Raw genomic sequence first — 27,586 nt, 5'->3', positions numbered from 1 at the left:
CATTTTTTTTGGGGAATCATTTCTAGAGAAGAAAATAAATCGGTCTCGCAACTTTATGGACAAAGGTTGTATTTTAAGCATCATTAAAAGAAGAAAACATGCACCCGAAATTTAAGTGTGTGTACTCTTTTAACAGATCCTGTTCTTGGGCCTGAACGCCCGAAGAGCTCAGCCTCACAGGAGAGCCCTGCAACTAAGTTTCCTGACAAGAGACAAGTGCAGCAGCTTGTTTCTGTCTTCTTTCCTTATGGGGCAGTGTTAATAGTCAGGTTAGTTCAAAATTAGAGAGGCCAACTGGCATCTCTATTTTGCAGTTATATGCTGCCCATGTAGGCTCCAAATGTGCGTTCCATCTCCTCTGATGTGGAAAATGGAAGCTAGTGTGGTGAAACAGAAAAGCTATTGAAAACATCGCATTTGTAGGAGTCCATGTAACGCAGGTGATACTATGCTAAGGAGGGTCATGGATCAAAGGTGTCTCAAAGGAACTGGAGCCAACTGTCTGACCGTTGGCCAGATGACCAGTGGCAAAATGTTAGGGCTGTCTCTGCAAAATCCTTTCCTTTGTTCTCATCTGGCTGAGGAGGAGCCTATCAGTTTGGTGCCATTACTAGTGGCATAAGTGCTGTCCTCAGTAGTTTCCAGTGAGTGATGATGATGCCTCAAGCTCATCACAAGTGTAAGGCAGCGCCAGTGAGCCTTCGATGCTGCCTCGCACATGTGCTGCCTTTGCTGCATATGTGGCTCCTCCGCCCGCCAATCTCTTCTATCGTGTCGTCACTATCCCAGGAGGACAAGCCTACCAATGCCCTCGCTGCGGCGATGGGCTCCGTCTCCCCGACCAGCCCTGCGCCACAGCCTAGCCCACGGGGACTAAGGCACAGGATGGTGCCAAGGCTGACGGGCGACAAGAAAGCTGCAGTGGAAGGCCAGCCACTCAGCAACTTGGCCGCCTCTTCTTCAGCCCTCCGCAGCAGTGATGATGTCGAGTCAGGGGGCGAGGGCGACTGGACGGCCGACGAAGAAGTGGTGGTGGTGGACAAGGAGCCGCTGCTGCCCCGTCGGCTCAGCATAGGTGGTGCCAAGGTTGATGGTACTGATGTCGGTGTGGAAGATGCACCTGAGCCCCTTTGGTCAGTGGCTGTGCAGGTGTTTGTGCCATTTCTCATTGCTGGCTTTGGCACGGTCGGCGCGGGACTTGTGCTGGACGTCATCCAGGTGAGCCCGTGGACAGTTGGCACAGCATGCAGGTTGGTTTTTGAAAAGTAGAGTGGAATTTGATGTGACGGCCTGAAAGCTATGAATGATCTTTCATATCCTGTATTCCTGTAAAACTGGAGCATCCACAAGGCATTTGCAGCTTGCTTGGAGAGGTTGTGTCAGTACTGTCAACTTGCCAACTGGGGATACTGTCATGTAGTGGTGACGGTACGCAGTCGAGAAGGAAAACTGGCAGACTTGCATCCAACTTAAACACTGTTTATTGAACAACCTTGTGCCCACAAGCAGGAACAACTCGGCAAAGAAGAGAATCATCGCCACTTTCAGCCACACTCACTTTAAAGATAGCATAAAACAGAGATAAAGGGCATGGACAAACGACAGTGATCTCAAACAACGTGAAAACAGCAGCACGGGATTATGATTTTTCAAGAACACTCTAGTCCCTTCGTGCCCAACAAAGGCAAGATGTGAAAGTGATAAGCCCAGGTTCCACCGACAAGAAACAAAGCGCGAAGGTAAAGATCAGAGACAAAAACAAACAGTACTCTGCAGAAATACAAAGAAGTATTTGGCTGTGCCAGGGCAGGGCTGACATTTTGGTTTGTGTGAAACACCCCTGCAAAGATAGTTACTGCTGGCAAAGAACCAAGACATGCCCGATTTTTCAGCAAGCTCTTTGTTCTAGGTTTCTTTTTCAACATTAGTGCACTTCTGATGGGGAACACTGTTGGAAAGCCAAAGTGGTGGCATGACTGGGACTACGGATCCTTACCAAGCAGTTCCTTCAGAGAATACTCTCGCAATTTTTCAGCAGTAGGAAAGGAATGTAACACTAGTAGTAATAATAGTGTTATAGCTTTCTAGCAAAAACCACTTTCATGTACACGTACATGACACTGATGCTGGTACTTTGCCTACCATATACATACATGTAAGGACCACTGCCCCAAACTTGGCACCCCAAAGTTTGGGGAAAAACAGTTGACAAAGAACAAAGGCATTTCAGGTGTGTACCTTATAATCCCGTGTATGGGCCACACCACGTTTTGGACTAGATAATTGAGAGAAAAATGTGGTTATATGTTTTCTTTGAATTCCTGTATGCGCTGCATCTTCCGATAAGGGGGGGGGGGGGGGGGGGGGGGGTGCTACCAACAGCGGAACAACCTAATCTAAAAATAACATGAAGGTACGATTGGTTCTGCAAAGCTTGCGGCAGCGAAGCAGGCTTTTGAAAAGCTAGTGCAGATAGAGCCATTTCATACCAAAATCCACAGGTGTCATGTGTAAGTGTGGTTTCAAACCATCGTCGAAATAGTCATTATGATAAGCACCAAATTGCATCGTTATGGGCACACATCTCCGTCCTAATTTTCATTCGGAATAGCTTCGGTCAAGGTATCATCTCCCAATAAAGTGATGTGCCACTCTGTTTTATTGCGGGCAGGCCTGCCTGGCCAGTGCCACTTCATCTTAATATATGGGTCCCACTGTAGTAGTTGGGAAAAATTCTTGTTTTGTGTAAGAGTGCATTCCTTGTATGAGTTCATGTGTGACGTGGGGTTGGCAGGCTCTTGTGGGAGCTGTCGTAACATTGGGGGCACCCCAGCATGGAGGCATAATACTAGACTGGCTACATCACCACTGTATATATCATGTGGCGTGTGCGAGGATCTAGGTCATTAATTTATATGCTGCCTAGATTACAACGTGGAGAGGTGAGTCCTAGTCACGTCCTTTAAGAGGGCAGGAGTACCGCATGGTTCCCTTCAAGACATCATTTACCCGTGCGGAAATTGGACATATGTATACTAGGAGAGCGCCGTCCCACCTTCAGAAATGTTTTGGGGACACTGATTTGGACTCAAAATGGTGACAGCAGCAATTGATGATTATTGTGGGTGTTTGTATGCGTGGTGGTGAAGTGGCGACGGTGGAGCAATGGCCGGTGGAATAATTGCAAGGCTATCCCCACCAGTAGCTAACAACAACTCAACTCAACTATGGAAAGCTGGACATCAGGGCACACAAGAGCAGTGTGTCCCAATGCAGTGTAGACATTGCACGTATTGCAAACCTGTGCCTTGGTCTTCTCTGCTTGCACAGCACTGGCCCGTGTTCAAGAAGGTGTCGGAGCTGTTCATTCTGGTGCCAGCACTGCTGGGGCTCAAGGGCAACCTGGAGATGACACTGGCATCACGGCTCTCCACGCAGGTGGGGATGCCACTTATCTTCTGGCGTTTTTCTTCAGGACGGATTTGTGCAGTGGTAGCTACGGAGAAGCACCGGCTATTCAGCTCTGCTACACCATGCCGCCGAGCAGACCAGATGTACGAGCCACATCAGTGTTATTTGCATCAGGTTTATAACTGCCTGCGTTCAAGTGTAGACTTCCTCTCTGTGGTGATCACTGCAAATGTGACGGTTTTCACTGGTCAATTTGGAGCCGCTTTCCAGGGCTCCCTCAGCAAGGACACACTTTACGGGTTGGATTACTATGATTAAAGGGGTCACGACACGGTCTACCAACAAATCGTGGTTGTACATTGCAGCTACTAACCACGACGTTATTATGCGTACTTAAAAAAGAAGTAGGGCTCTACGTGGGCATCTGAGCTAGAAATTGCAGTTAGAAGTTATTAGCTCTAAGCGCCTCCTCCTAGCAACGACGGCCATATTGAAGCACTCTGAGCGACGTCATGACCCCACGGCGCCATCGTCTGCCGCAAAACTGCCATGCATGCGCACAGTTGGTGCGGAGCACAGCGCGCACCTACTCGAATCTGGCTGTGGCACATTGTGGTGAGGTCGCCGAGGCTGGGAAGAAGCTAGACAGAAAAGGGAAAGACCTTTGTTGCCTTTTTGTCCCCCTCTCATGACTTCCCTCTTCTTCCTTTGCACCCCTAGCCCAAACAACAGTGCGTCACACAAACGTTTGGAAAACAAGATGTTTAACACGGGGAGAAGCGAGTGAAAGGTTATGGCAGGTATAACCTAGAGCACGGTTAGCAGAATTTATTGTATGGTTAAGGACATGTTGACGCAAATATCACTCAAAATATGCAAACTGAGATACAGTAATCTTTCGTTATAACGAAGTCAACGGGACGGCGAAAAAAATTCATTATAAGTGGTAATTCGATATAAGCAACCACCCGAGAAATTGTAAAGCATTCGAGCTTTAATTGCACCGCAACTGCGAGAAAGTCAAAATACAATATATTCAGTGAAGCAAAACCTTATTTATGTGCAAAAAAAGGCAGTGAGCTCTCGCTGTTTCAAGTTTTTACCGGGCGTGTGCAATCCCTGTTGCTGTAATCTGACCAAGCATTGCACGAGGCCACGGTCGCTGCCCATGCTTTCAACCTTTGGGGTATTTCAGATCACGAAGGCAGTGGCCGCTTTTGCGAGGGTATTTCGGGGTCTTTCAAAGACAGTGGCCTCTTTTTTTATCGGGGGGGGGTTCACGGAAGACTACAATAGTATCTCGCTGGAAAGCGCCGCAAATGCCGTGGCTCGAGTCTGTGGTTGTTTTTATTGTACTCAAAAAACGATTAGCCACTCACTGTGGGCACTAAGCGCGATCGTGAAAACTGAACGATTTTGCTGTAGGGGCTTTTCATGATTACTGGGCAATTTTTTCCCAAGGTGTGCAGCTGTGAAGTTTGCAAAGCGAGAGTTTTTCAGCGCACCGTTTTCGACGACACTGTGCTAATTCTACGGTTCGAGTGTCTGTGTTTGCGCAGCGTCACGTCTGCGCTGTTGACAGATGTCTAGGAACAAAATTCAATGACCCTACCACGCATTTAGACCGTTTGTCTAGTCGGATGGCACGAATCGAGCATGATCGGCTCGAGAAAATCGCCGGGAAACACCGTGGTTGCATTGACCCGCCATGTTGACAGCCTGACTCGCCACTGGCGACGCTCGGATTTTTCGTGTTTTTGGCAAGTAATCGGTCGATTTGCACCGTCAGAAGTGCAACAGAGCTAGGGGCGGTGTTTTATTGCGATGCAGGCCGATTATGTCGAATGGCGAGCAAATTTCTCGACCAGCTTCCCCAAAGTCGTCTTCCCGATTTTTTTAAAGTAGCTCCTCGCGTCGAACATGGCAAAGGGCATGCGATCAGCAGTCGCTTGCGACCAGGCAGAAGCTCGATAACACCGTCGCCCACACTTGCAAGCTCAACCTGCGGGCTGCCTTCTCGTTTGAAGCGAAAACTCTCAGGAATGACGTTTGCGCGCTTTCGAGAGTTTCGTCTGCTTTGGCCGATGTGAAACGGTTACGCTTAGCGACGACTACAGCAGCCAGGGAGCAGCTCAGTTCGTTTCCCGGTGCGTCCGCGGTCGGCGTCGTTACCGAAAGCTCAGCTCGCTCGCGACTCCCAAGTGTGAATGTGCTCACAATCGGAGGGACACTTCTTTCGTGCTTTTTGGCACATTTCAGCGCCAGAAGTGCTGTTTAGAGCGGTAAAATTTTGCTCACTGAGCGCACCCCGTGGAATGCTACAGCGCAAGTCTGCCTGCGGTCCTTTGGCCACTTTTCGGCATCCAAGAAACCGCGGTTTTCTGGCATCGCAAAGCGTGATGAAAATTTTATTTTCGTTTGGAATCTATCACAAGGAACACCAGCGATGCGATTGCGACCGATTCGGGCGCGCTGCAGCATGGAATTTGACAGCTTCCGTTCTCTCTGCTGTAAACAGGCGGGCGCACTCTGCACTTGCTTGGTACACATTTCCAGGCAGGTCGTCGGCATGAGCCCAGTGTTACACCAATCATGTATGCGAGTAAGGTTATTTTAAAATGTGAAATGACCGGTGGGGTTGTTTATTGCTCGGTAAATGACCAGTCATTGGTGAAGAGGCGGATATGGGAAGAAATGTTATAAGGCAGGTCATTAATGTATATCAGGAAAAGGAGAGGCCCAAACACGGTACCTTGCGGTGCATCTGAAAGCATGTTTGTTAAGGACGAAGAATATGAGCTGGCATACACGAATCAACCTTAGAATACAAGGATGCAGGCTAAGGCGTGATAACTTTAGTAAGAGACGATCATGGAGAACCTTATCAAATACTTTTTCGGAATCTAAATATATTGTGTCAGTCAGAATGTTGCTACTATCTAGGTGTAAATGTAAGTCGTGCAGAAAAAGGGAAAGTTTAGTGTCACAAAAATGATTTTTGCGAAAACCGTGCTGACTTGGATGGAAAAATTTACGGATGTTAGGAAGTTAGCAGTAGGAGAGTATAAAATATGTTCCGTTATTTTACAAAAGATGCTTATTATCGAAATTGGGCTATAGCTATTCTAAATGAATGTCTTCCTTTTTTGAAGACTGGGATGAACTTGCTCACCTGTCTGTCACATGGAATTGAACCGGTGTTGATTGACTCCTGGAAAATGAGTGATGAGAACAGGCCACGGTGTAAGAATATTTTATGTGTTGCCACTGACCACCAGCGCTGGCAGAGAGTCACAGAGATCCTGTTCGCCCTCTAGTTCATGCGCCGACTGCAGCAGTGCCGCAGCGCCCATTCGCTTGCGGAGTGGCGGATACGGCTAAGCAGTTTGTACGGCTTTCGGTGCCATTTCAGGCTGCGTTTGTCGGTGTTTTGCGCTGCCAGAGCGCATCACAAGGTGTGGACTTTAGGTTCTCGGCTTCCACGTTGTGGTAGGCACCATGCACGAACAAAGTGCTAGAATTAGCTTTTTGTGTCGCGGTTTGGGACCAGCCGCAGTGATCGTCGTGCAAATGCATGTGTCCTCGCAACATATATACATATTGGCTGTGATGTATTGGTTATTGCTGTGGCACACTTGAGGGGTCCAGCCAGCTCCGGAAGCTGACTAGATGCGATTATGGGTAAGTGCTTTGTACCCAACTGTAGATCGGCTTACCAGAGTTGTCCGGACCAAGTGTCACTTCTTAAAGCTCTGTCAGAACCTGCTCACCTAGAACTTTGACGCCAGGCAATCCCCAGAGCAGATAGGATATTGCAACCGAACGACCACGTCTGCACAAAGCACTTTCCCGGCATACGATATAAAATAGTACTACGCCAAGAAATCAGTGCTGCTGGCGAATGCTGTGCCCAATATTTTTCGCGGGTGTCCCGAACATCTGAGAAAACAGGAAAGTTCAAGAAAGCCTCCTAGAAAACGGCAGTCTGCAGCCACGTGTGCCAAGCAGGCAAGCAAACTGTCCGCACCTGCCGCTGCCGCACTGCCCTCGTGGGCAGTCTGAAAAAAAAAAAAAAAAGACGCTGATCCATCATGGAGCCCTCAAAAGAAACTGCACAGGTGGCTGGAGTACATCATGCGTGTCAGCTGATACAGGCGCTCTTCTTCTATCATGAAACTTGGAGGCGCCTCCTCACTTGAATGCAAGCTCCGTCTTCATCGACATTCTTGGTGCTAAGGTTTGGTCTCTTGTGCACTGGTTTGAGTATGTAACATTCTAGGTGCTCAGCGTTCCCTGTACATGCCATGGCAGCGGAACGGTTAATTTCGGTCGGCAATCGCTCGATAGAAAATTTCGTGGCCAAACATTATTGAAGCCAAGTTGCTTTACCATGCCAACTGAAATTATTCTCAACTGACATCTGCCAATCCCAGTTTCATCATCATCATCATCATCATGAGCCTGAATACACCCACTGCAGGGCAAGTCTCTCCCATGTCTCTCCAATTAACCTTGTCCTTTGCCAGCTGCGCCCACCCTATGCCTGCAAACTTCCTAATCTCATCCGCCCACCTAACCTGTCGCCCCTAGCTACGCTTGCCTTCTCTTGGAACCCACTCCGTTACTCTTAAGGACCAGCGGTTATCTTGCTTTCACATTACATGTCCCGCCCAAACCCATTTCTTCCTCTTGATTTCAACTAGGGTGTCATTAACACCGATATGTTCCCTCACCCACTGTGCCCGCTTCCGGTCTCTTAACGTTACACCTATCATTTTTCTTTCCATGGCTCACTGCGTTATCCTTAACTTAAGCTGAGCCCTTTTCGTTAGCCTCCATTTTTCTGCCCCGTAGGTGAGTACCAGTAAGGTACGGCTGTTGTACCCTTTTCTCTTGAGGGATATTGGTAACCTGCTATTCATGATCTGAGAGAACCTCCCATATGCGCTCCATCCCATTCTTATCCTTCTAGTTATTTCCCTCTCGTGATCCGGATCAGCGGTCGCTACCTGCCTTAAGTAGACGCATTCCCTCGACACTTCCATCACCTGGTTGCCAATTGTGAACTGCTGTTCTCTTGCTAGACTGTTGAACATTAATTTGGTTTTCTGCATGTTAATTTCTAGACCCACCGTTCTGCTCTGCCTGTCTAAATCATTGATCATGATTTGCAGAGCACCTCCTGGGTGACTCAGCAAGGCAATGTCATCAGCGAATCACAGATTATTTAGGTATTCCCCTTTAACTCTTATACCCAACTGTTCCCTATTCAGGCCTCGGAACACCTCCTGGAGACAGGTGGTGAATAGCATTGGTGAGATTGTGTCTGCTTGCCTGATTCCCTTCCTTATTGGAATTTTATTGCTAGCTTTATGGAGGTCTATGGTAGCTGTGCAGTTGCTATGTATGTCTTCCAGTATTTTGACATAAGGCTCTTCTAAACCCTGATTCTGCAATGCCTGTATGACTGCTGAGGTTTCCACTGAGTCGAATGCTTTCTCGTAATCAATGAAAGCTATATATAGAGGTTGGTTATATTCTGCACATTTCTCTATCACCTGATTGACAGTGTGAATATTATCTATTGTGGAATATCCTTTACGAAAGCCTGCCTGGTCATTTGGCTGATTGAAGTCTAAGGTTGCCCTGACTCTTTTAGTGATTACCTTAGTAAATACCTTGTAGGCAACGGACAGTAAGCTGATTGGCTGTAATTTTTCAAGTCCTTGGCGTCTCCTTTCTTATGAAATAAGATAATCTTTGCATTCTTTCACTGCTAGGCGAGCCTCACTAGATAAGGGTCAAACTAGGTAAGCGTTAAATGTTGCCAGGTTCAGAGTCCAATGGCGGCTGTCCGGTCACAAAAATGTTTTTTAAAGTATCTCCTGGGCTGTTTTAGGGGAAAATTTTTTGGGATATAATTAGAACGACCTTGTAGATACCAAATGTGGTGTTTTCTGAAATGCGTTTTTTCTTTTCTAGATTTTCGTTCCCAAGTCCCCCCTTAAGAGACATTTTTGCCTTCCCCCTTGACGGTGTGCACCACTCTTTTCGTACAGGCCAACTTGGGCAAGATGGACACAGCAGTTGAGCAGTGGAGGATGGCCACGGGAAACCTTGCCCTGCTTCAGGTATCTGCTCTAATCTCTGGTGCTCTATTATGCCACTCTTGCATTTGGCTGCACTTGGTGCAGCAGCGCCGTAAAGTTCTGCAGCAGTGCCACAACTGTGCATGCCAGTTCAGACAGTTTAAGTGCAGCTTGGCACTGGCTTCTTCTGAAATTTGGATCGAGTGCAGGCCTAGCCATCTGCTAGCCTTGGCGTCACCACTCAGTTGCAGCCAGCTGCATGCAGACCAAGTCACCGGTCGCCGAAGTCTCGATCGAACCACCTGAAGAATTTTCAAACAGCAAATGCCTATGAAATGTTTTCATGTACCAGCCCTAGGAAATCGTCACCTTCCTGAAGAAAGTCGGTGCATGCAGTGCGCACAAGTGATTTACGAATATGCCCTGAAACGCTGCCTGCAGGGCTCGACTTGACCACTCAGGTTTACAGTCCTGACGCTGTGAACATCTACCCAGCTCTTTCTTTCAAGCACTTCCACCATTTAAAATGGCGGCCAGTGGCTACCTGCCCACCGTGCTATGAAGGAATGTAGTCTACTACTTGTGCGAACTTAGTACACTATCTTGGATATAACAATCCTTAGTATGCCGCTTTGGATATAACGACATTTCATGCGTTAACCTCGGGTATAACGAACCTTAGTATGCCACCCCAAATATAACAAACTTTGGTGTGTTAGCCAAGGATATATTAAACCTAAGTATGTCAGCTCATATGTAACAAGCTTTTGTGTCTGGACCTAGGGTGTAACAAACATAGTATGTTGATCTCGGATGTCACGACTTTAAGTTTACCACCTCAGATATAATGAATGTTTGGCTGCTAATGTATTCAAACGATCCACTAAGTATCGCCTGAGAGCTTTTTATTTATGCATACTGCACTAGTCACTCAGGAGGCTGTGGCAGCGGTTGTGGGGTCTTTATGGGGGGGAGGGAATAATTACCGTATAAACACGTGTAAGGCCCGCACTTTGTTTTTTCCAGATTTGAGGGCCAATTTTCGGGGTGCGGTCCATACACGCGATGTGCGAAAAAAAATAAATTTAAGTAAGAACACACCAATCACGGAATGAGCGGCATTTATTTTATGCTCAATCGTCACTCGTGGAGTATTCCGACTCCGAGCTGGTGCTGTGCTCTGGTGCACACTCATCCCACAAGAAGTCGCGCAGCATGTCTGCTGGCAACGCGTAGCCATTTTTCCGTGCTTCCATCACTTAGCAGAGATTAGCAGAGCTTTTTTCAGCTTGTGTTCCTCAATGCATTCTTTTGGTTGCACCGTCGTCGGATGAACTTCTCGGCCATGTCAAATCCTGCTAAAACTGCATTGCTCAGCGCAGCACGCGAAAGCCACAACTACAGTGAACCAATATGCTACAAACGCTGCTACCATCCTAATGCTAACAGTGCAGAACGTGGACGGGACACGAGAAGAGAAGCAGACACAGCAAGTGCTGACTTTCAACAATGTTTAATTGGAAAGGACACAGCTTCTTATATTTGCACAGACAGCACACCAGCACACGTGACACGTCATTTTACACCATGGTACACACGTCGTCCTACACACTCAGAGCAAGATTACTACATGCCCAACAGCTCAAGTTCAATTTTTGTTAACATTATGGACGGCTTGCTTACACATTGGTCCCTTCGTTTGGCTATGTCGGTGGCCTCAATTATCTTGCAGACCAACTGTTCACTGTGTTTGTTCAACACTTTACATCGTTAAATTCCAACGAGAGACTGAAGGAGCACAAAATTAGCATTGATCAAGCCTACAAGCATTTAGATATTTATCTGAGGGATTGCCCTTCTAATACATGTGCCACAGAATTCAAACGATGTAAAGTGTTGAACAAACACAGTGAACAGCTGGTGCGCGAGATTATTGAGGCTGCTGAGATAGCCAAATGAATGGACCAATACGTAAGCAAGCCATCCATATGGTTAACAAAAAAGAAGCTACAGCTGTTCGGCATGCATTATTCTTGCTCTGAGTGTGCAGGACGACGTGTGCATCATGGTGTAAAATGACGTGTCTGTGACATGTGTGCTCTCCGCGCGAATATAAAAGCTGTTTCCTTTCCAATTAAACATTGTTGAAAGTCAGCACTCATTGTGTGTGCTTCTCTTCTGATGTCCTCTCTGCGTTCTTCGCTGTTAACATGAGGATGGAAAACTAACAAGCGCAAGCTGCTGTTCTGGTTGCTACCAGAACTCCTTTGCCGTTGACAGTGACAAAAGGCTGGAGCTGGTGATGCTGATATGGATAGCGGGAGCTTGCGGCAGTGGGAAAAAGTTGACGATGATGATGGTGAGCTGCGGCCTCGGGTGCCATCCGTGGGCGGCACCTGGAAGCTCCTGTGTGCATGCATGGCCTCCGCGATCAAGTGCGCCGCTGCTCACAGCCGGAGCTTATCGCGGAGGGCCATGGCACGTGCATTTTGAAGGCTATTCCCATGTGGATTGTGGGCCCTTACACGGATTTTTTTTTTTTAATATTTCCTTCGGGAAAACAGGGTGCGGCCCATACATGGGTGCGGAACTTACACGCATTTGTGTGGTGCATTCTCCCCGCTTAACCACGGCTGACAAAGTTCAAAACCGCTTGGACTCCACCCCGTGATCTGGGGAAACAAAGGAACAGCACTCTAGCTGACACAAACGGGCATTTATTGCTACAACAACAACAACGCCAGCTAGCAACTAAATACGTGAACGAATCGAGGCCATCCGACTCACCAGCATGGTTCCGAGCGAACGTTCGCCCATGCAAGGAACAAACTCCAAGGCCAGACAGGACAAGCTGGTGGGAGAATGTTCCCACCAAAGGCCATGCCCCGCTAGTGGAGAGTGGAGTGCCGTGCCGAAACATCCGTACACAATGAGTCCCCCGCTGAAGAGTCAGTGCTCTCCCTGTGCACACGTGCAGTAATCACGCTGTCGGTGGCGCTCGTGTCGCTGCACCGCCGGCGCCCTCCCTTGTTAGTTAAAATAACCAGAAACTAGGGAAGACCCATTACAGGAAAGCAAACCCTAAAGGGGACAAAGCAGGGCGAGATCCCCACAGGGTTAGCACATGATACACATCTCATACACAGTGATCATTGCAAGTTTGAGGGATGAAAAATTACACTGTATGCGCACAAAAGGATTGCCAAAAAAACTGGAGGGGACACTTAAGCTCCGCCTTAAGGGTATGCCGCAATAGCGTTCTTGTGTTAATGCCCATGTATGCAGAACTGGTAATTCTTGAATTTACATTCATAGATCGCTGGGACTCCTCATACCACTGGTGGGGCTTGTGAGACCCATGTTCTTCCCGAGCAGCCTCTCGCCAGCAATCGTTAACTAAACTGCCACCTTTCACAATGGGTAGTTTGCTTACAATCCAGCGGGCAGGTTTTGATGACTCCACAAGGTCACGTGATCTAGCTGGTCCATCTAGGTTGCCAAAGCAGCCGGTTGCGAGGCCTCAAACAGTCGACGACGCCAACACCAGACAATTCTTTCCGATGTGGGTACTAAAAGGGGGAGGATAAGACATGTATGTAAGCGTCAACTTGCAGCAAAAACAGAAACTTGGAATGAGCACATGTCAGGTGCAGTACCTTAGGAATGGCGACAGTTGCCCAGAGGAAATGCGGTAGTCTTACTGAGCGCATTTCTTGCACGTATTAGGTAGTGGTGTACACTTACAAAACACTTTGAGATAGACCAGAAACAGCATCTGCAGCAGCACAAAATACAGCACTACAGACAATCTATGCAGCCAGAAAAATGCACTAAGGGCTGTTAATACGATCACTGGGTGGTAGTGCATTCCAGTCTCATACAGCTCGGAGGGGAAGAAAGACAACCTAAATATATCACTGCTAGATCTGCATTCTTGTCTAGTGGGCTTAAATCTTGTGGCTCTAGTGTTGGAAAGGAATAAGTACCTTTTTTTTTTTTTTCGAAAGTGTTGCTGCTCAAGAAAAGGAAAGAAACATCCCATCCACCTTGCTGGGTAATTGTATGGTTGTTCACTAGGCTTGTGCAACATCTGTTGTAGTGCATTTTACTTTCGTGCGAATAAAAAAACTTGCATGTCTTGCCGAGTGGCCACAGTTGCTTCCTTCGCATATTCTGTCAAGTACACCTTTTAGCCAGCCAACCCAAGGGCCATTTGTTTCTTTGGCATGGGCAAGGACTGATGTGCTGTTCTGCATGGTACGCGTGCTTGCACAGGTAATTGCGGAGCCATTTTGCTGTCAACCTTGTGTACGGAAGGAGAACAGACAGAGGGAGCAAAGGGTAGAAGGATATCCTGCATTTGGGGAGGGGACAAAGGGTCGAATGTGAAGAGTAGAGAGTGGAGTCCAGGATGTCCATCGTGCAGTTTGTAAATGGTCACTGAGGCCTGTGGCCATGAGATGCATGAATCATCCAACAGTGAGGCCATTGCCCGAGTGTGTTAGCCTACGAGGGAGGTCATATCCAAAACTGTCACTTACTGGGATGTATACCGTTCCAGTAAAATACGAACAGGCTTCTAAATGTGTGACCTACTGGTAGTAGTGATGTTTTATTCCGAAAATTTTTCCTTTTTCAGAAACTTGAGAGGCACATTTTTCTGGAAAATAAATTTTTACGGAGTTTCAGAAAATTTAAAGCTTGAAGTTGCATCACTTTTCCCCAATAGATGGGGTTTTCAAGCTCCTGCTAGGAAAAGGGGCCTGAAATAGGGAATTGTGGATGTAATTGAGGGAATTTTTGTTACAGCATGGAACATCACTGTCCACAGGCAAAACAACAGGCTTGCATTGCAGCAAAGAAAGGTGGGCAAGAAAGGCAGGCATAGAGCCAAGGTTTGAGAGTACGGAAGTGACAGGGATAGTGTGCACAGAGGTCCCACCAGCCTACGCAACTCATCGCATGAGGTGTTTGGCAGTATCACTTGTTGATGGGGGGAAAATCGAAGGACGCTAACGCTGGGCCCTTTGTAAGCAGTAAAGTGACTTGGTGACAACTCTTTGAACAAGGTACTAAATTCTTGCGTGGTGCCATTCCTGAAGCTGGTCATGTTTTTCTTGCATTCAGGTGTCAAGGAGAAGATGAGGACCGTCGTAAGTAGCCGCCCTGTGAGGCGGAACACGTGTCCAGTTGGCATAGTAAAGATGCAAAGGAGTGTTGCACTTGTAGACAAAACTGCCACACTGTAGTAAATCATGCACCATAATGTACATCTGTCCAGCTGGACTGGTCTGGGCAGATGGACAGATGGACAGAGCCAAACTTTTTGTAACCTCTCTTGCAAATTGCTTCAGTGTGGTCATCAGTACAAGAACCTTGCCCTGATAAAATCAAATCAAGGATGGTTTGATGCAGCCCTTACCAACGCATTTCTTGCATGAGCCATCAACCCTGCAAAAGTGACCACAGTCCGTCTTCCTGTGATAAGGGAGAATTTAACATCACAGGGCTGCTGATCTGCCGTCAATGTCCCGCTATAAGGAGGAGTATAAATCTATATGTGCACCTGTGCATACACACATACTTCCTGCCAATGCTTGAATGGACCTTTTTGCTGAAGCACCTGCCATATTTTTTTCGCCCCAGAAGCTAGTTCTAGTATTTGGCTGCTGCTGTAGTGATCGGCGCTGTTGCATAACCTTCAACGAGTATATCTTATGTCTATAGCTTGTCTCGCTTTCTCTCTCTCGGTACGGGAAGTGGGGTGACCACAGGAGAACAGATGGCTGGCATCTTGCCGGGGGCGAAATGACCTGAACACTGAGTACTTGCAGCTGTTTAGCCTTCCTTGCCTTGCATTTGTCATTCAGGTGTGCCCTTTTTTTTTTCTTAGTGTGAAAGCGCTACTTAACACGGTCCCAACCAAGAATCTTGTGTAAAGCTTGACCTAAAGCTCTAGAGGATGCCCTTGGCGAACCTGAAGAAATAAAATATATATTGCTGCGACTGGGTCTCGAACCTGCGGCGATCAGCTTCACTGGCCACTGCACGAGAGCATTATGCTGTGCATTGCATGTCGTCATCTTCATCAACTTGCATATGTGCACAGAAGTCATGAAAGGAAAAGAAACAGGCACTTTCAGTTGCGCTTTAAAGTATGTGGTGTTGGTCTCCACTTGCTAAAGCCTGCTTTCACATAATATTTCATGGTTAGCAGTGCTGAACGGCCAGCAATTTTTTTTTGTGTCTATGTTCACAGTAGCCAGTGACACAAGCCACTGCATGTCAAAGAGTTTGGTGTTTGGTTTCATTCACCTCTTGTGAGTGGATGCGCCCGTTCTGCATCCTAATATGCTGGCTATTGTGTTCTTTTCGTACTTCTTTTTTTTTTTTGCTGCCACATTGTGGTTTGTGGCTGCACATCCTAAACACTCGAGGCACACAGTGAAAACAAACAGGTGTTAATTTCCAGCTCAAGTTTGTTAAAACGCGTCAGGTTCATCTGAGAGTTTGTGCATTCTCACAGGCCTCCTCTTTTACTGTGGGCCTAGTGTATGTGGCCCTTTCATCAGCAGTTCTGCTCTTGCAGCTAGGCCTATTACAAGTACAGGTATGGTTAGCATGGGCAGTGCACTAACACAAGGGTGTCTGAGTCTTGAGTGCAGATTATGGTTAGTGCAGGCATTGCACTATTGGTTTGGTTTATGGGGTTTAGCATCCCAAAGTTACTCAGGCTATGAGAGATGCATGTCTCCAAGTACAGGTTGTAATTAGTGCAAGCAGTGTACTGACATCACATGTGTTGTGGTGTGTGAGTGCAGTGCCAGGCAACGGTCGTGGGCTTCCTGGCGTCCCTCTTTGCCGTTGTGATGGGCTGGATCCCTGAGGGCGTGTTCGTGTGGCAGCACGCACTGCTGCTCTGCGCCAGCAGCCTGCTGACGGCCAGCGTGGCCAGCCTGGCCTTGGGGCTGGTCATGATCGGCGTGGTCATTGGCTCGCGCAAGTGCAGTGTCAACCCGGACAACGTGGCCACACCCATTGCCGCCTCCCTCGGCGACCTCACCACCCTGGCCCTGCTGGCGCTGGTCGGCAGCTTCCTGCACTCTTGCCTCGGTGGGTAGGCCTCTTATGGGTGCATGTAGCAGGCTCTGGCAGCCCTTACAAAAATGTCGGGTTAATGACATCCTAGTCGAAATCAAGAGGAAGAAATGGGCTTGGGCAGGTTATGTAATGCGAAGGCAGGATAGCTACTGGTCGGTCCTTCAGGGCAACAGAGTGGATTCCAAGAGAAGGCAAGCATAACAGGGGGTGGCAGAAAGTTAGGTGGGAAGATGAGATTAAGAAGTTTGCGGGCATACTGTGGCCACAGCTGACAAAGACCAGGGTGAATTGGAGAGACATGAGAGAGGCTTTTGAAGAAACCATGTTGCACATAAAAAGACAACCACAGGAAAGGCCAAAGGTACAGAAAGAGCGCAAACTATCAACTGGGTTTATTTGTGCGAAAGTGCCTTATATATGCAAGATCACATCAAAAGAACAAGGAGGTTGAGAGAGGGGGTATATCCAAGCAACTCCTGATCAACAACAGGTGCGCAGAAAATACTTTTCCTTATTGTAAAGTTTGACGGAAGTGTCGCTAATACATTTATCACCTTTATCTTTTATGTGATAGGCCTCCAAAAGCTCACGCGCTGTTTTGTTGTTACTTTTGCCTAGTATTTTAATCTGCTTAAGCAAAGGCTCGCATCCACTGCAATCAAAGCAATGAGCAGGCAAGTTAGCTCCTTCCTTATTCCGAATGGATCGGGCATGTTCCCCTGCGCGTTCATTCACGCAACGGCCTGTTTGGCCCACGTAGGCACATCCACACGTGAGTGGGATTTCATACACCACACCAGTGGCACATTTAACGAACGTCTCAGCATGTTTGATGCCGCATCCACTGCCTCTAGTTCCTTGGGTGCCGGTTCTCGGGCACAAGGCTGCGAGTTTCCGTGGGGCAGAAAAAACGACAGAGACGCCATGCCTCTTGGCCACTTTTTTTACATTGTGCGCCACTTTGTGTATGTATGGCATCACCACGATCTTCTTTTTTGGCGGCGGCACATCCACACTACCTCGATTTCTTCTTTTTATCTTCCTAAGAAGATTCTCGGCCACGGCTGATATGACATCGCAGGGGAAGCCGGCTGAAAGCAACCTTTCAATTTGATTAATGAAACTAATATGCATTGCATGCGGGCATGATTTGGTGAGGGCAGATTCCAGGCACGAGCTTGCAATTGCTCTTTTGACTACCTTAGAATGCGCAGAATCAAACGGCAGTAGCTCTTTCTTTGCTCGTGGGGCATAGTGCCAGCAGGCGTGTTGTGAGCCGAAGTTCAGGTTGATATCTAAAAACTGCAACGACCCACTAGAAGGAAGTTCATGCGTGAAGGTCAGACCTCGCCCATACTGTCTAAAGACAGTTAAAATTCTACTCACTGGATCAGTGTGGGTCAAGGTTATTTGTTTGGATAAAACAATCAAAAAATCGTCCACGTATCTAAAACACTTAAATACCCCCAGATTAGTAAGCTCGTCCATTAGGGAGCAGTCAATGGCGGCTAAAAATATGTTACAAAGAACAGGGGCGACGCAAGAACCGATACAAATTCCTTGTTTTTGAATGTAAAAGTTGTCTTTAAAAGAAATGAAGGTGGCTTGCAGATAAAATTCGAGCAAAGACATGAAGCTATCTGCTGAAACACCTGCAGAGTTTTGGAAGCCTATTACACCGCTTCTTTCAGTACAATCTCGGACAGCAACAAACAAACCTTGATGCGGCACTGAATAAAACAAATCCTCAACATCTACTGAAAAGGCGTAGCCTATATGGTCATTGGAGTTGAAGAAGGTAACAACATCAGTCGAGTTCTTTGTAAAAAAGGGGTCTTCAATTTGTAAAGTATTAAGGTGCTTCAGTAAATACTGGCTAATTAGAAACTGCCATGATCCCTTCTCACTGACGATTGTTCTAAACGGCATTGAGTCCTTGTGCGTTTTTGCAGTAAAGAACACAAACAGAACAAACACAAGTTGTCTTTTAAAGACAACTTTTACATTCAAAAACAAGGAATTTGTATCGGTTCTTGCGTCGCCCCTGTTCTTTGTAACATATTTTTAGCCGCCATTGACCGCTCCCTAATGGACGAGCTTACTAATCTGGGGGTATTTAAGTGTTTTAGATACGTGGACGATTTTTTGATTGTTTTATCCAAACAAATAACCTTGACCCACACTGATCCAGTGAGTAGAATTTTAACTGTCTTTAGACAGTATGGGCGAGGTCTGACCTTCACGCATGAACTTCCTTCTAGTGGGTCGTTGCAGTTTTTAGATATCAACCTGAACTTCGGCTCACAACACGCCTGCTGGCACTATGCCCCACGAGCAAAGAAAGAGCTACTGCCGTTTGATTCTGCGCATTCTAAGGTAGTCAAAAGAGCAATTGCAAGCTCGTGCCTGGAATCTGCCCTCACCAAATCATGCCCGCATGCAATGCATATTAGTTTCAATAATCAAATTGAAAGGTTGCTTTCAGCCGGCTTCCCCTGCGATGTCATATCAGCCGTGGCCGAGAATCTTCTTAGGAAGATAAAAAGAAGAAATCGAGGTAGTGTGGATGTGCCGCCGTCAAAAAAGAAGATCGTGGTGATGCCATACATACACAAAGTGGCGCGCAATGTAAAAAAAGTGGCCAAGAGGCATGGCGTCTTTGTCGTTTTTTCTGCCCCACGGAAACTCGCAGCCTTGTGCCCGAGAACCGGCACCCAAGGAACTAGAGGCAGTGGATGCGGCATCAAACATGCTGAGACGTTCGTTAAATGTGCCACTGGTGTGGTGTATGAAATCCCACTCACGTGTGGATGTGCCTACGTGGGCCAAACAGGCCGTTGCGTGAATGAACTAGCAGGGGAGCATGCCCGATCCATTCGGAATAAGGAAGGAGCTAACTTGCCTGCTCATTGCTTTGATTGCAGTGGATGCGAGCCTTTGCTTAAGCAGATTAAAATACTAGGCAAAAGTAACAACAAAACAGCGCGTGAGCTTTTGGAGGCCTATCACATAAAAGATAAAGGTGATAAATGTATTAGCGACACTTCCGTCAAACTTTACAATAAGGAAAAGTATTTTCTGCGCACCTGTTGTTGATCAGGAGTTGCTTGGATATACCCCCTCTCTCAACCTCCTTGTTCTTTTGATGTGATCTTGCATATATAAGGCACTTTCGCACAAATAAACCCAGTTGATAGTTTGCGCTCTTTCTGTACCTTTGGCCTTTCCTGTGGTTGTCTTTTTATGCGCAACATGGTTTCTTCAAAAGCAATGTACCAACTTGCCCAACAAGAAGTTCTTCTAAACTACCTGATGAGCACCGTGGGCCCTTTTATAAATGTTCCTCCTTCATCTTTACAAGTCAACGCCTGTGTCAACTTCATCGCCAGTGCTACATGTCGAGCCAGGTACATCGCCTTCTGCCTCCGGAAGGGATTTATTCCCGAAGAAGTAAGTTCACTGTTCGGCATCATCAAACCACGAACGGCCATTCTGAAACGCATTTGCAGATACTTAAGATCGGAACTTTGGAACCAATTGCGCAGGTTCCAAGACCTTTTGCGCTCGATTTGCTTTGCGATTGACCCCACCTGGATAGCAGAAATTAAGCTGCGTTCTGCCAGAAAAGTTGCCGCCCAGATGTCTGAATTTTGGTGGGCCCAGTGTCTTCAGCAGGTTCTGGTTCACAGCAGAACAATGAGCAAAACTGCTGGCACCAGCAGCCTTGTGGTCCCGAATGACGTGGTTTTGCCTGAAGATGTTGCAAGCGTTCTTAGCAAAGGCCCCAAGTACAGTCTTCAGCCTTTAGTCCCAGCCCACGACCTGCTAGCAATCAACCGACGGATTTCAAGCCAGGCTGACCAAGAAGATCAAGAAAGGTGCCTGCTGGAAGGTGTAGAAGCCTTGACCAAAAAAGTCAACACGGCGTCTACCAGGTGTGCCAAAGACCCAACCAAAAGGGTGGTCTCGTTTTTTAGGCAAAATGAGTTACGATTGCTTCAGGCAGACAAGAACGGAGGGTTCGTCGTATTACGTGATAAAGTTTTTAACGAGAAGGCGCTCCAAGCCATCGCAAAGAACTTCGTCCGGGTGAAACCCAGCGCCACAAGGATCAAGACCAGAGCTGCTACTTTGTGCAGAGACCTTGAATTGACCAGGCTGGCAAACTCAATAACTGCATGTAAGACAAAAGCGCTGTTTGTGTTCTTTACTGCAAAAACGCACAAGGACTCAATGCCGTTTAGAACAATCGTCAGTGAGAAGGGATCATGGCAGTTTCTAATTAGCCAGTATTTACTGAAGCACCTTAATACTTTACAAATTGAAGACCCCTTTTTTACAAAGAACTCGACTGATGTTGTTACCTTCTTCAACTCCAATGACCATATAGGCTACGCCTTTTCAGTAGATGTTGAGGATTTGTTTTATTCAGTGCCGCATCAAGGTTTGTTTGTTGCTGTCCGAGATTGTACTGAAAGAAGCGGTGTAATAGGCTTCCAAAACTCTGCAGGTGTTTCAGCAGATAGCTTCATGTCTTTGCTCGAATTTTATCTGCAAGCCACCTTCATTTCTTTTAAAGACAACTTTTACATTCAAAAACAAGGAATTTGTATCGGTTCTTGCGTCGCCCCTGTTCTTTGTAACATATTTTTAGCCGCCATTGACCGCTCCCTAATGGACGAGCTTACTAATCTGGGGGTATTTAAGTGTTTTAGATACGTGGACGATTTTTTGATTGTTTTATCCAAACAAATAACCTTGACCCACACTGATCCAGTGAGTAGAATTTTAACTGTCTTTAGACAGTATGGGCGAGGTCTGACCTTCACGCATGAACTTCCTTCTAGTGGGTCGTTGCAGTTTTTAGATATCAACCTGAACTTCGGCTCACAACACGCCTGCTGGCACTATGCCCCACGAGCAAAGAAAGAGCTACTGCCGTTTGATTCTGCGCATTCTAAGGTAGTCAAAAGAGCAATTGCAAGCTCGTGCCTGGAATCTGCCCTCACCAAATCATGCCCGCATGCAATGCATATTAGTTTCAATAATCAAATTGAAAGGTTGCTTTCAGCCGGCTTCCCCTGCGATGTCATATCAGCCGTGGCCGAGAATCTTCTTAGGAAGATAAAAAGAAGAAATCGAGGTAGTGTGGATGTGCCGCCGCCAAAAAAGAAGATCGTGGTGATGCCATACATACACAAAGTGGCGCACAATGTAAAAAAAGTGGCCAAGAGGCATGGCGTCTCTGTCGTTTTTTCTGCCCCACGGAAACTCGCAGCCTTGTGCCCGAGAACCGGCACCCAAGGAACTAGAGGCAGTGGATGCGGCATCAAACATGCTGAGACGTTCGTTAAATGTGCCACTGGTGTGGTGTATGAAATCCCACTCACGTGTGGATGTGCCTACGTGGGCCAAACAGGCCGTTGCGTGAATGAACGCGCAGGGGAACATGCCCGATCCATTCGGAATAAGGAAGGAGCTAACTTGCCTGCTCATTGCTTTGATTGCAGTGGATGCGAGCCTTTGCTTAAGCAGATTAAAATACTAGGCAAAAGTAACAACAAAACAGCGCGTGAGCTTTTGGAGGCCTATCACATAAAAGATAAAGGTGATAAATGTATTAGCGACACTTCCGTCAAACTTTACAATAAGGAAAAGTATTTTCTGCGCACCTGTTGTTGATCAGGAGTTGCTTGGATATACCCCCTCTCTCAACCTCCTTGTTCTTTTGATGTGATCTTGCATATATAAGGCACTTTCGCACAAATAAACCCAGTTGATAGTTTGCGCTCTTTCTGTAACTTTGGCCTTTCCTGTGGTTGTCTTTTTATGCGCAACATGGTTTCTTCAAAAGCAATGTACCAACTTGCCCAACAAGAAGTTCTTCTAAACTACATGAGAGAGGCCTTTACCCTGCAGCGGGCGTAGTCAGGCTGATGATGATGATGATGATGTAGTCGACCTCAATAACTTCACATAATTTCTATCGCTCCCTAGGAGCCTAATTCTACCATACGTGTGCATAGCAACAAGACACATGAAGCAGCAGATGGCTTCTGTCTTCTGTGATCGCTGGTTGGTCTAGCCACCGTGATACTCGGTGTCTAGTTCCTGTGGCCGCCAGCCCATGTGACCATGATGCGCCTTCCTGTCAGGACAGAATTTTCTGGCAGCCAGCGGGCTCTCTGTGCACGGTAAATCAGAGAGGGCCCATTGTGTCATGTACACGGTATTTACAGATTGTAAGTCGACCCCCCCAGATGACATTTCTGGGGAAAAAAAAACAAACTTGCAGTTCGTTTAGACTTCGACTTTCATAATAGAACGTGAAAGCACTATCCTGCCGCCTCCGCTTATCGCTATCGGCTGTGGCGCGCGGGAGCGCCCATGGACACATTCCAAAGCGAAAATGTATTAGTCACTGGACTACTCGTCCACACTTGTGCCATCGTCCTCACCAGCGCTGCAGTCGTGATCGCTGCTGCTGTCCCACAGCTCGTCGTTCTAACATTGTCGTGCAGCGTAATCCCGCACTTCGCAAACAGCCGTATCGCGTGGAACAGCTGAAAATTTCGTCTCGCTGCAGCTGCCACACCTGTAACACCCATTGCGAACGTCGAACTTGCGGCACGCAGTTCGTTTCTTCAGCGTAAAGAATGACAGCCATCTTGAATGTAGCCGTGAACGAGCACCAGTCGCTTACCGGACCCAGAGCACAAATGACGAAGCACTAAATTAAAAACTTGTGAAACGCGGCCAGCAGTAGTCAAATGCGTCAGAGCCACTTCAGAGAAACTATGCATGAGCAGCGTCGACTCTTCCGTCGGCTACCGACACTCCCCGACGCCGCTGCGGTTTCAAGTGGCGGTGCTGCCGCGATTGGAACAGTGGCCCTTCCATCAACTGTCGACGCTCCCTCGAGCGCCAAGTGCATGGTTGAAAGTAAACAAAAAAACTTGGACGACACCTATAAAGAGCAGAATGCGAATGCGTTGTCGGCCGCCGCCGCTTATCAGCAGATGCAATCTGTGGCCGCGTGTGGGGAGTGGGCTGGTGCCGGTTTGCTGCTTATCGACAGCCACCATCAGCCGCCTTGCGCTGGGTGGGGATGCCAGTTCTGCGCGTTGACATAGCAGCTGCTCAAGGCGAGCACCAAGAGCGATGCGACGAAGCTGCGCAGCAGAAATGCAACCACGCTGTAACATGCATGATATCTCATTTGTCTCGCCTTTATTTATGGTGCGATGCTGTGGTTTTGATTTTAAGTCAACACTCCCACTTCGAATTTTCAAATTTTGAAAAATAGGTCAACTTACAATCGTGTAAATACGGTATCGACTATACTTCATCGATACCATTCAAACACGTACAGCATACAGAATGCACTTGATAAAACAGTTTAATCACATAGCAATGTACACTTCTATTTACAAATGCTATTTACAGAGACTGGTTGACCCGAGCTTGTAAAGTCAGCAGGAAGATGCCGAGCTTCTTCTTTTTCATACCAACATCGTTGTTCCTTCAGGGTTCATAGGTAGTGCGTGATACTTCCTAGTTTGCGTACGAAGCCTTCTGGGCAGTCAGCCTATATCCCAAGAGTGAAAAGGCTGTAGACGTGCGACATGCACGACTTGGGTTTTCCTAGAACGGTGTCCTTGCGTAGATTGGGGAGAGACCACATAGTTCAGGTCAATGAAGCGAGCTAGCATAATCAACGGGCCTGTGTATTGGGACAGCAGCTTTTGGGATAAACCACGCTTGTGGAGAGGCGTCCGCAACCTTACAGTATCACTGGGCAGGTAGCTGACATCTTTGTGCCTGAGGTCGTAACACTGCTTAGAGCGATCCTGCAAGGCCATGGTGCGTATCCGGGCAAGCCTATGGGCTTCTTCAGTGCGGCATAGGGCTTGCAATAGAAGGCTCGATGTCGAGAGAGAAAGGCGAGATGCTATCGAGGGAGGTTCGAGGCAGACGGGCATAAAGAAGGAAGAGCAGGATATAAGCAGTTGTTTCCTGCCTCGACATATTGTAAGCGTATGTGATGAAGGGAAGCACATCATCCCAGCTCTTATGATGGGAATCAACAAACACGGCAAGCATGATCGTGATTGTCCGATTGGTACGTTCAACGAGTCCATTCGTCTGAGGTTGGTACGGCGTCGAGTGGCGGAAGTGGCTAGAGCAATGGTGCAGAGGCTCTTCCAAAATGTCTGCCGTAAAGTGGCGGCTGCTGTCACTGATAACGACGCGTGGAGGTCCATGCCGGAGAATGACAGCATGAAGAATAAAGATCGAGACATCAGCAGAGGTGGTGGAAGGTAGGGCAGCAGTTTCGCAGTAACGGGTGAGGTGATCAATGCACACAATGACCCATCGGTTACCACTGGACGAGCGGGAAAACGGGCCTAGCAGGTTGAGACCCACTTGTTCTTATGGTGCGCTTGCAGGTGTCACAAGATGCAAGCGTCCCGGCGGAGATGTTTTGGGAAGCTTGAACCACTGGCACTGCATGTAGGTGGCCACGTAACGCTGAATCGTGCTATGCATTTTTGGCCAGTAAGAACATTATTTGGCGTGGTTAAGTGTCCTGGCAAAACCAAAGTGCCCCGCCATGACGTCACCGTGCATTGCGTGTAGAATAGAGAGTAGCGGGAACGATGAAGATAAAGCGTGCACCTCCAGATGAGTAATTCGTTCTGTAGAGTAAACCGTTGCGAATGCAGAAAGGGCTTGCAGATGTCAGGTCACGGGCTTCTGCAAAAAGCAGCACCAAGTGCTCATCCTTGCATTGTTCGATCTTGAAAGTGCCAAGGTCCGGAAACTCTTGGGAAACAGTGGCGAGATAGTCGTCAAAGGTTTCATCATCGGAAGTAATAGCTGCGAAAGGGAGTCTGCGTTGGCGTGTTGGCGGCCACTTCTGTAAGACACTGTGAAGTTCAACTCTTGAAGGCTAATGCCCAGCGGGCCAACCGACCTCACGGGTCATGCAGATTCACTAGCCAGCAGAGAGAATGATGACCTGTGACTACTGTAAAGACACGTCCATATAGGTACGAACGAAATCATTGTATGCCGAAAACAACAGCGGGACACTCTTGCTCCTGGGAGGCTGTCACAGTGTAATTGCGTTCAGACTTGCTGAGGGTGCGACTTGCGTAAGCTACAACATGCTAATTGCCCTCGTGGTGTTGATGAGCACAGCACCCGCGCCGATGATGCTGGCAGCACAGTGGAGTTCAGTGGGCGCTGTTGGTCAGAAATGATGCAACATTGTCCGCCAGGCAAAGAGAAACTTGAGCTGGCGAAACGCGGAGTCGCATTCGGGAGTCCACTGGAAAGGAATGTCTTTCTGCAAGAGACCTGTAAGCGGGTAGGCTAAGTCAGAGAACTTGGAGACAAAGCGCCGAAAGAATGAGCAAAGCCCTAAGAAACTCCTGAGCTCTATCAGCGATTTGGGCTCTTTGACACTGCTTACAGTTTCAGTCTTCTGCGGGTCAGAAATCGGTTTTTGGTTTTTGGGGAAAGGAAATGGCGCAGTATCTGTGTCACATATCGGCGGGCACTTGAAAGGTGCCATAAGGGAAGGGATAAAGAGGAACTGAGAGAAGAAAAGAAGAAAGAGGTGCCATAGCTCCGGAATAATTTCGACCACCTGGGGGTCTTTAACCTGCACTGATATTGCACAGCACATGGGTGCCTTAGTGTTTTGCATCCATTGAAATGCAGCCGCTGCGGTCGGGTTTGAACTCGGGAACTCCGGATCAGTAGCCAAGCGCCCTAACCCCTGAGCCACCGTGGCAGATCAGGCCTGACACCATTCTTGTCAAGCAGATGACCAAGCACAGTAATTTGGCGTCCATCAAAGCGACACTTCTTAGAGTTCAGAACGAGGCTCGCGCTCTCTATGCAGTCTAGGACAACGGCTAAGCGGCTGTTACGTTTGGCGAAGGTCCTTCCAAAAACAACATCGTCCAGATAACACATGCAAGCTTGCCACTACAGTCCATGTAAACACGTATCCATAAATCGTTCAGAAGTGGAAGGAGCGTTGCAAAGGCGGAATGGCATCACATTAAATTCATGCAACCCATCAGGGGTCACGAACACTGTCTTCTCTTTCTCTTTTGGGTGCATCAGTATCTGCCAGTATCCGGACCGTAAATCAACGGAAGAAAAGTAGGAGGCTGAGTAGAGGCAGTCGATGCCATCATCAATGCAGGGGAACGGGTAAATATCCTTCTTTGTGACAGTGTTAAAGCGGCGGCAGTCGACACAAAATCACCATGTGCTATGTTTCTTTTTGACGAGGATCCCTGGAGCGGCCCAAGGGCTTGAAGATTCCTGAATAATGGCTCGGTGCAACATGTCACGGACGTTTTCATCAATTATCTGACATTCTGAAGGTGACACGCAGTATGGCTTCTGTCGAATCTGTTGTGCAGATCTAGTAATTATCATGTGATGTGTACGGGAAGCTGGAATCGGCGGTGGTTGGTCGCGAGCAAAGTTAAACACGTCCGCATGCTTAAAAAGAATGGCCACCAATATCCGGCAGTCACTGGAGAGTAGGGGTTTGCTGACCATGGCCAGGAATTGAGATTCGGTATGGCCGCGCCGTCTAGTTGGGCGGAAAGCGTTGTCAGTGAGCGCGGCAACTGGCACAGAAAGCCGTTCTTCAAAGCTGTCTAGTTTTAAACCACGTGGCAATACGGCAGGTTCATTGGAATGATTAACAGTCCAAAGAGTGGCGTGGCCCTTGGTCACACGGACAAGGCTGTGGGGCACCAGCACGCCTTTTTTGCACAGTTAAGCCCCGGGTTCGAACCCGACCGCGGCGGCTGCGTTTTTATGGAGGAAAAAACGCTAAGGCGCCCGTGTGCTGTGCGATGTCAGTGCACGTTAAAGATCCCCAGGTGGTCGAAATTATTCCGGAGCCCTCCACTACGGACCTATTCGTTCCTATCTTCTTTCACCCCCTCCTT

At 47.7% G+C, this 27,586-nt stretch overlaps 1 protein-coding gene across 17 annotated transcripts in view; it reads left to right on the top strand.

The window, feature by feature from the left end:
- LOC144096683 (solute carrier family 41 member 1-like) overlaps window positions 1–27,586 on the top strand; it is a 94,557-nt gene that overhangs the window by 23,290 nt on the left and 43,681 nt on the right. For all 17 annotated transcript variants that reach the window (XR_013306810.1, XR_013306811.1, XR_013306809.1 and 14 more), the window contains exons 2-5: window positions 790–1,218; window positions 3,331–3,438; window positions 9,471–9,542; window positions 16,322–16,613. Coding sequence is in view for 8 of the 17 variants with exons in the window: in XM_077629524.1 (XP_077485650.1) it covers window positions 823–1,218; window positions 3,331–3,438; window positions 9,471–9,542; window positions 16,322–16,613 (868 nt within the window). In the remaining 9 variants the exon portion in view is untranslated. The remainder of the gene's footprint in view (window positions 1–789; window positions 1,219–3,330; window positions 3,439–9,470; window positions 9,543–16,321; window positions 16,614–27,586) is intronic.

This window comes from Amblyomma americanum, chromosome 7 (assembly GCF_052857255.1).
Source record: "Amblyomma americanum isolate KBUSLIRL-KWMA chromosome 7, ASM5285725v1, whole genome shotgun sequence".
Classification (NCBI taxonomy): Eukaryota; Metazoa; Arthropoda; class Arachnida; order Ixodida; family Ixodidae; genus Amblyomma; species Amblyomma americanum.
This window is presented reverse-complemented; position numbering and strand designations above follow the sequence as displayed.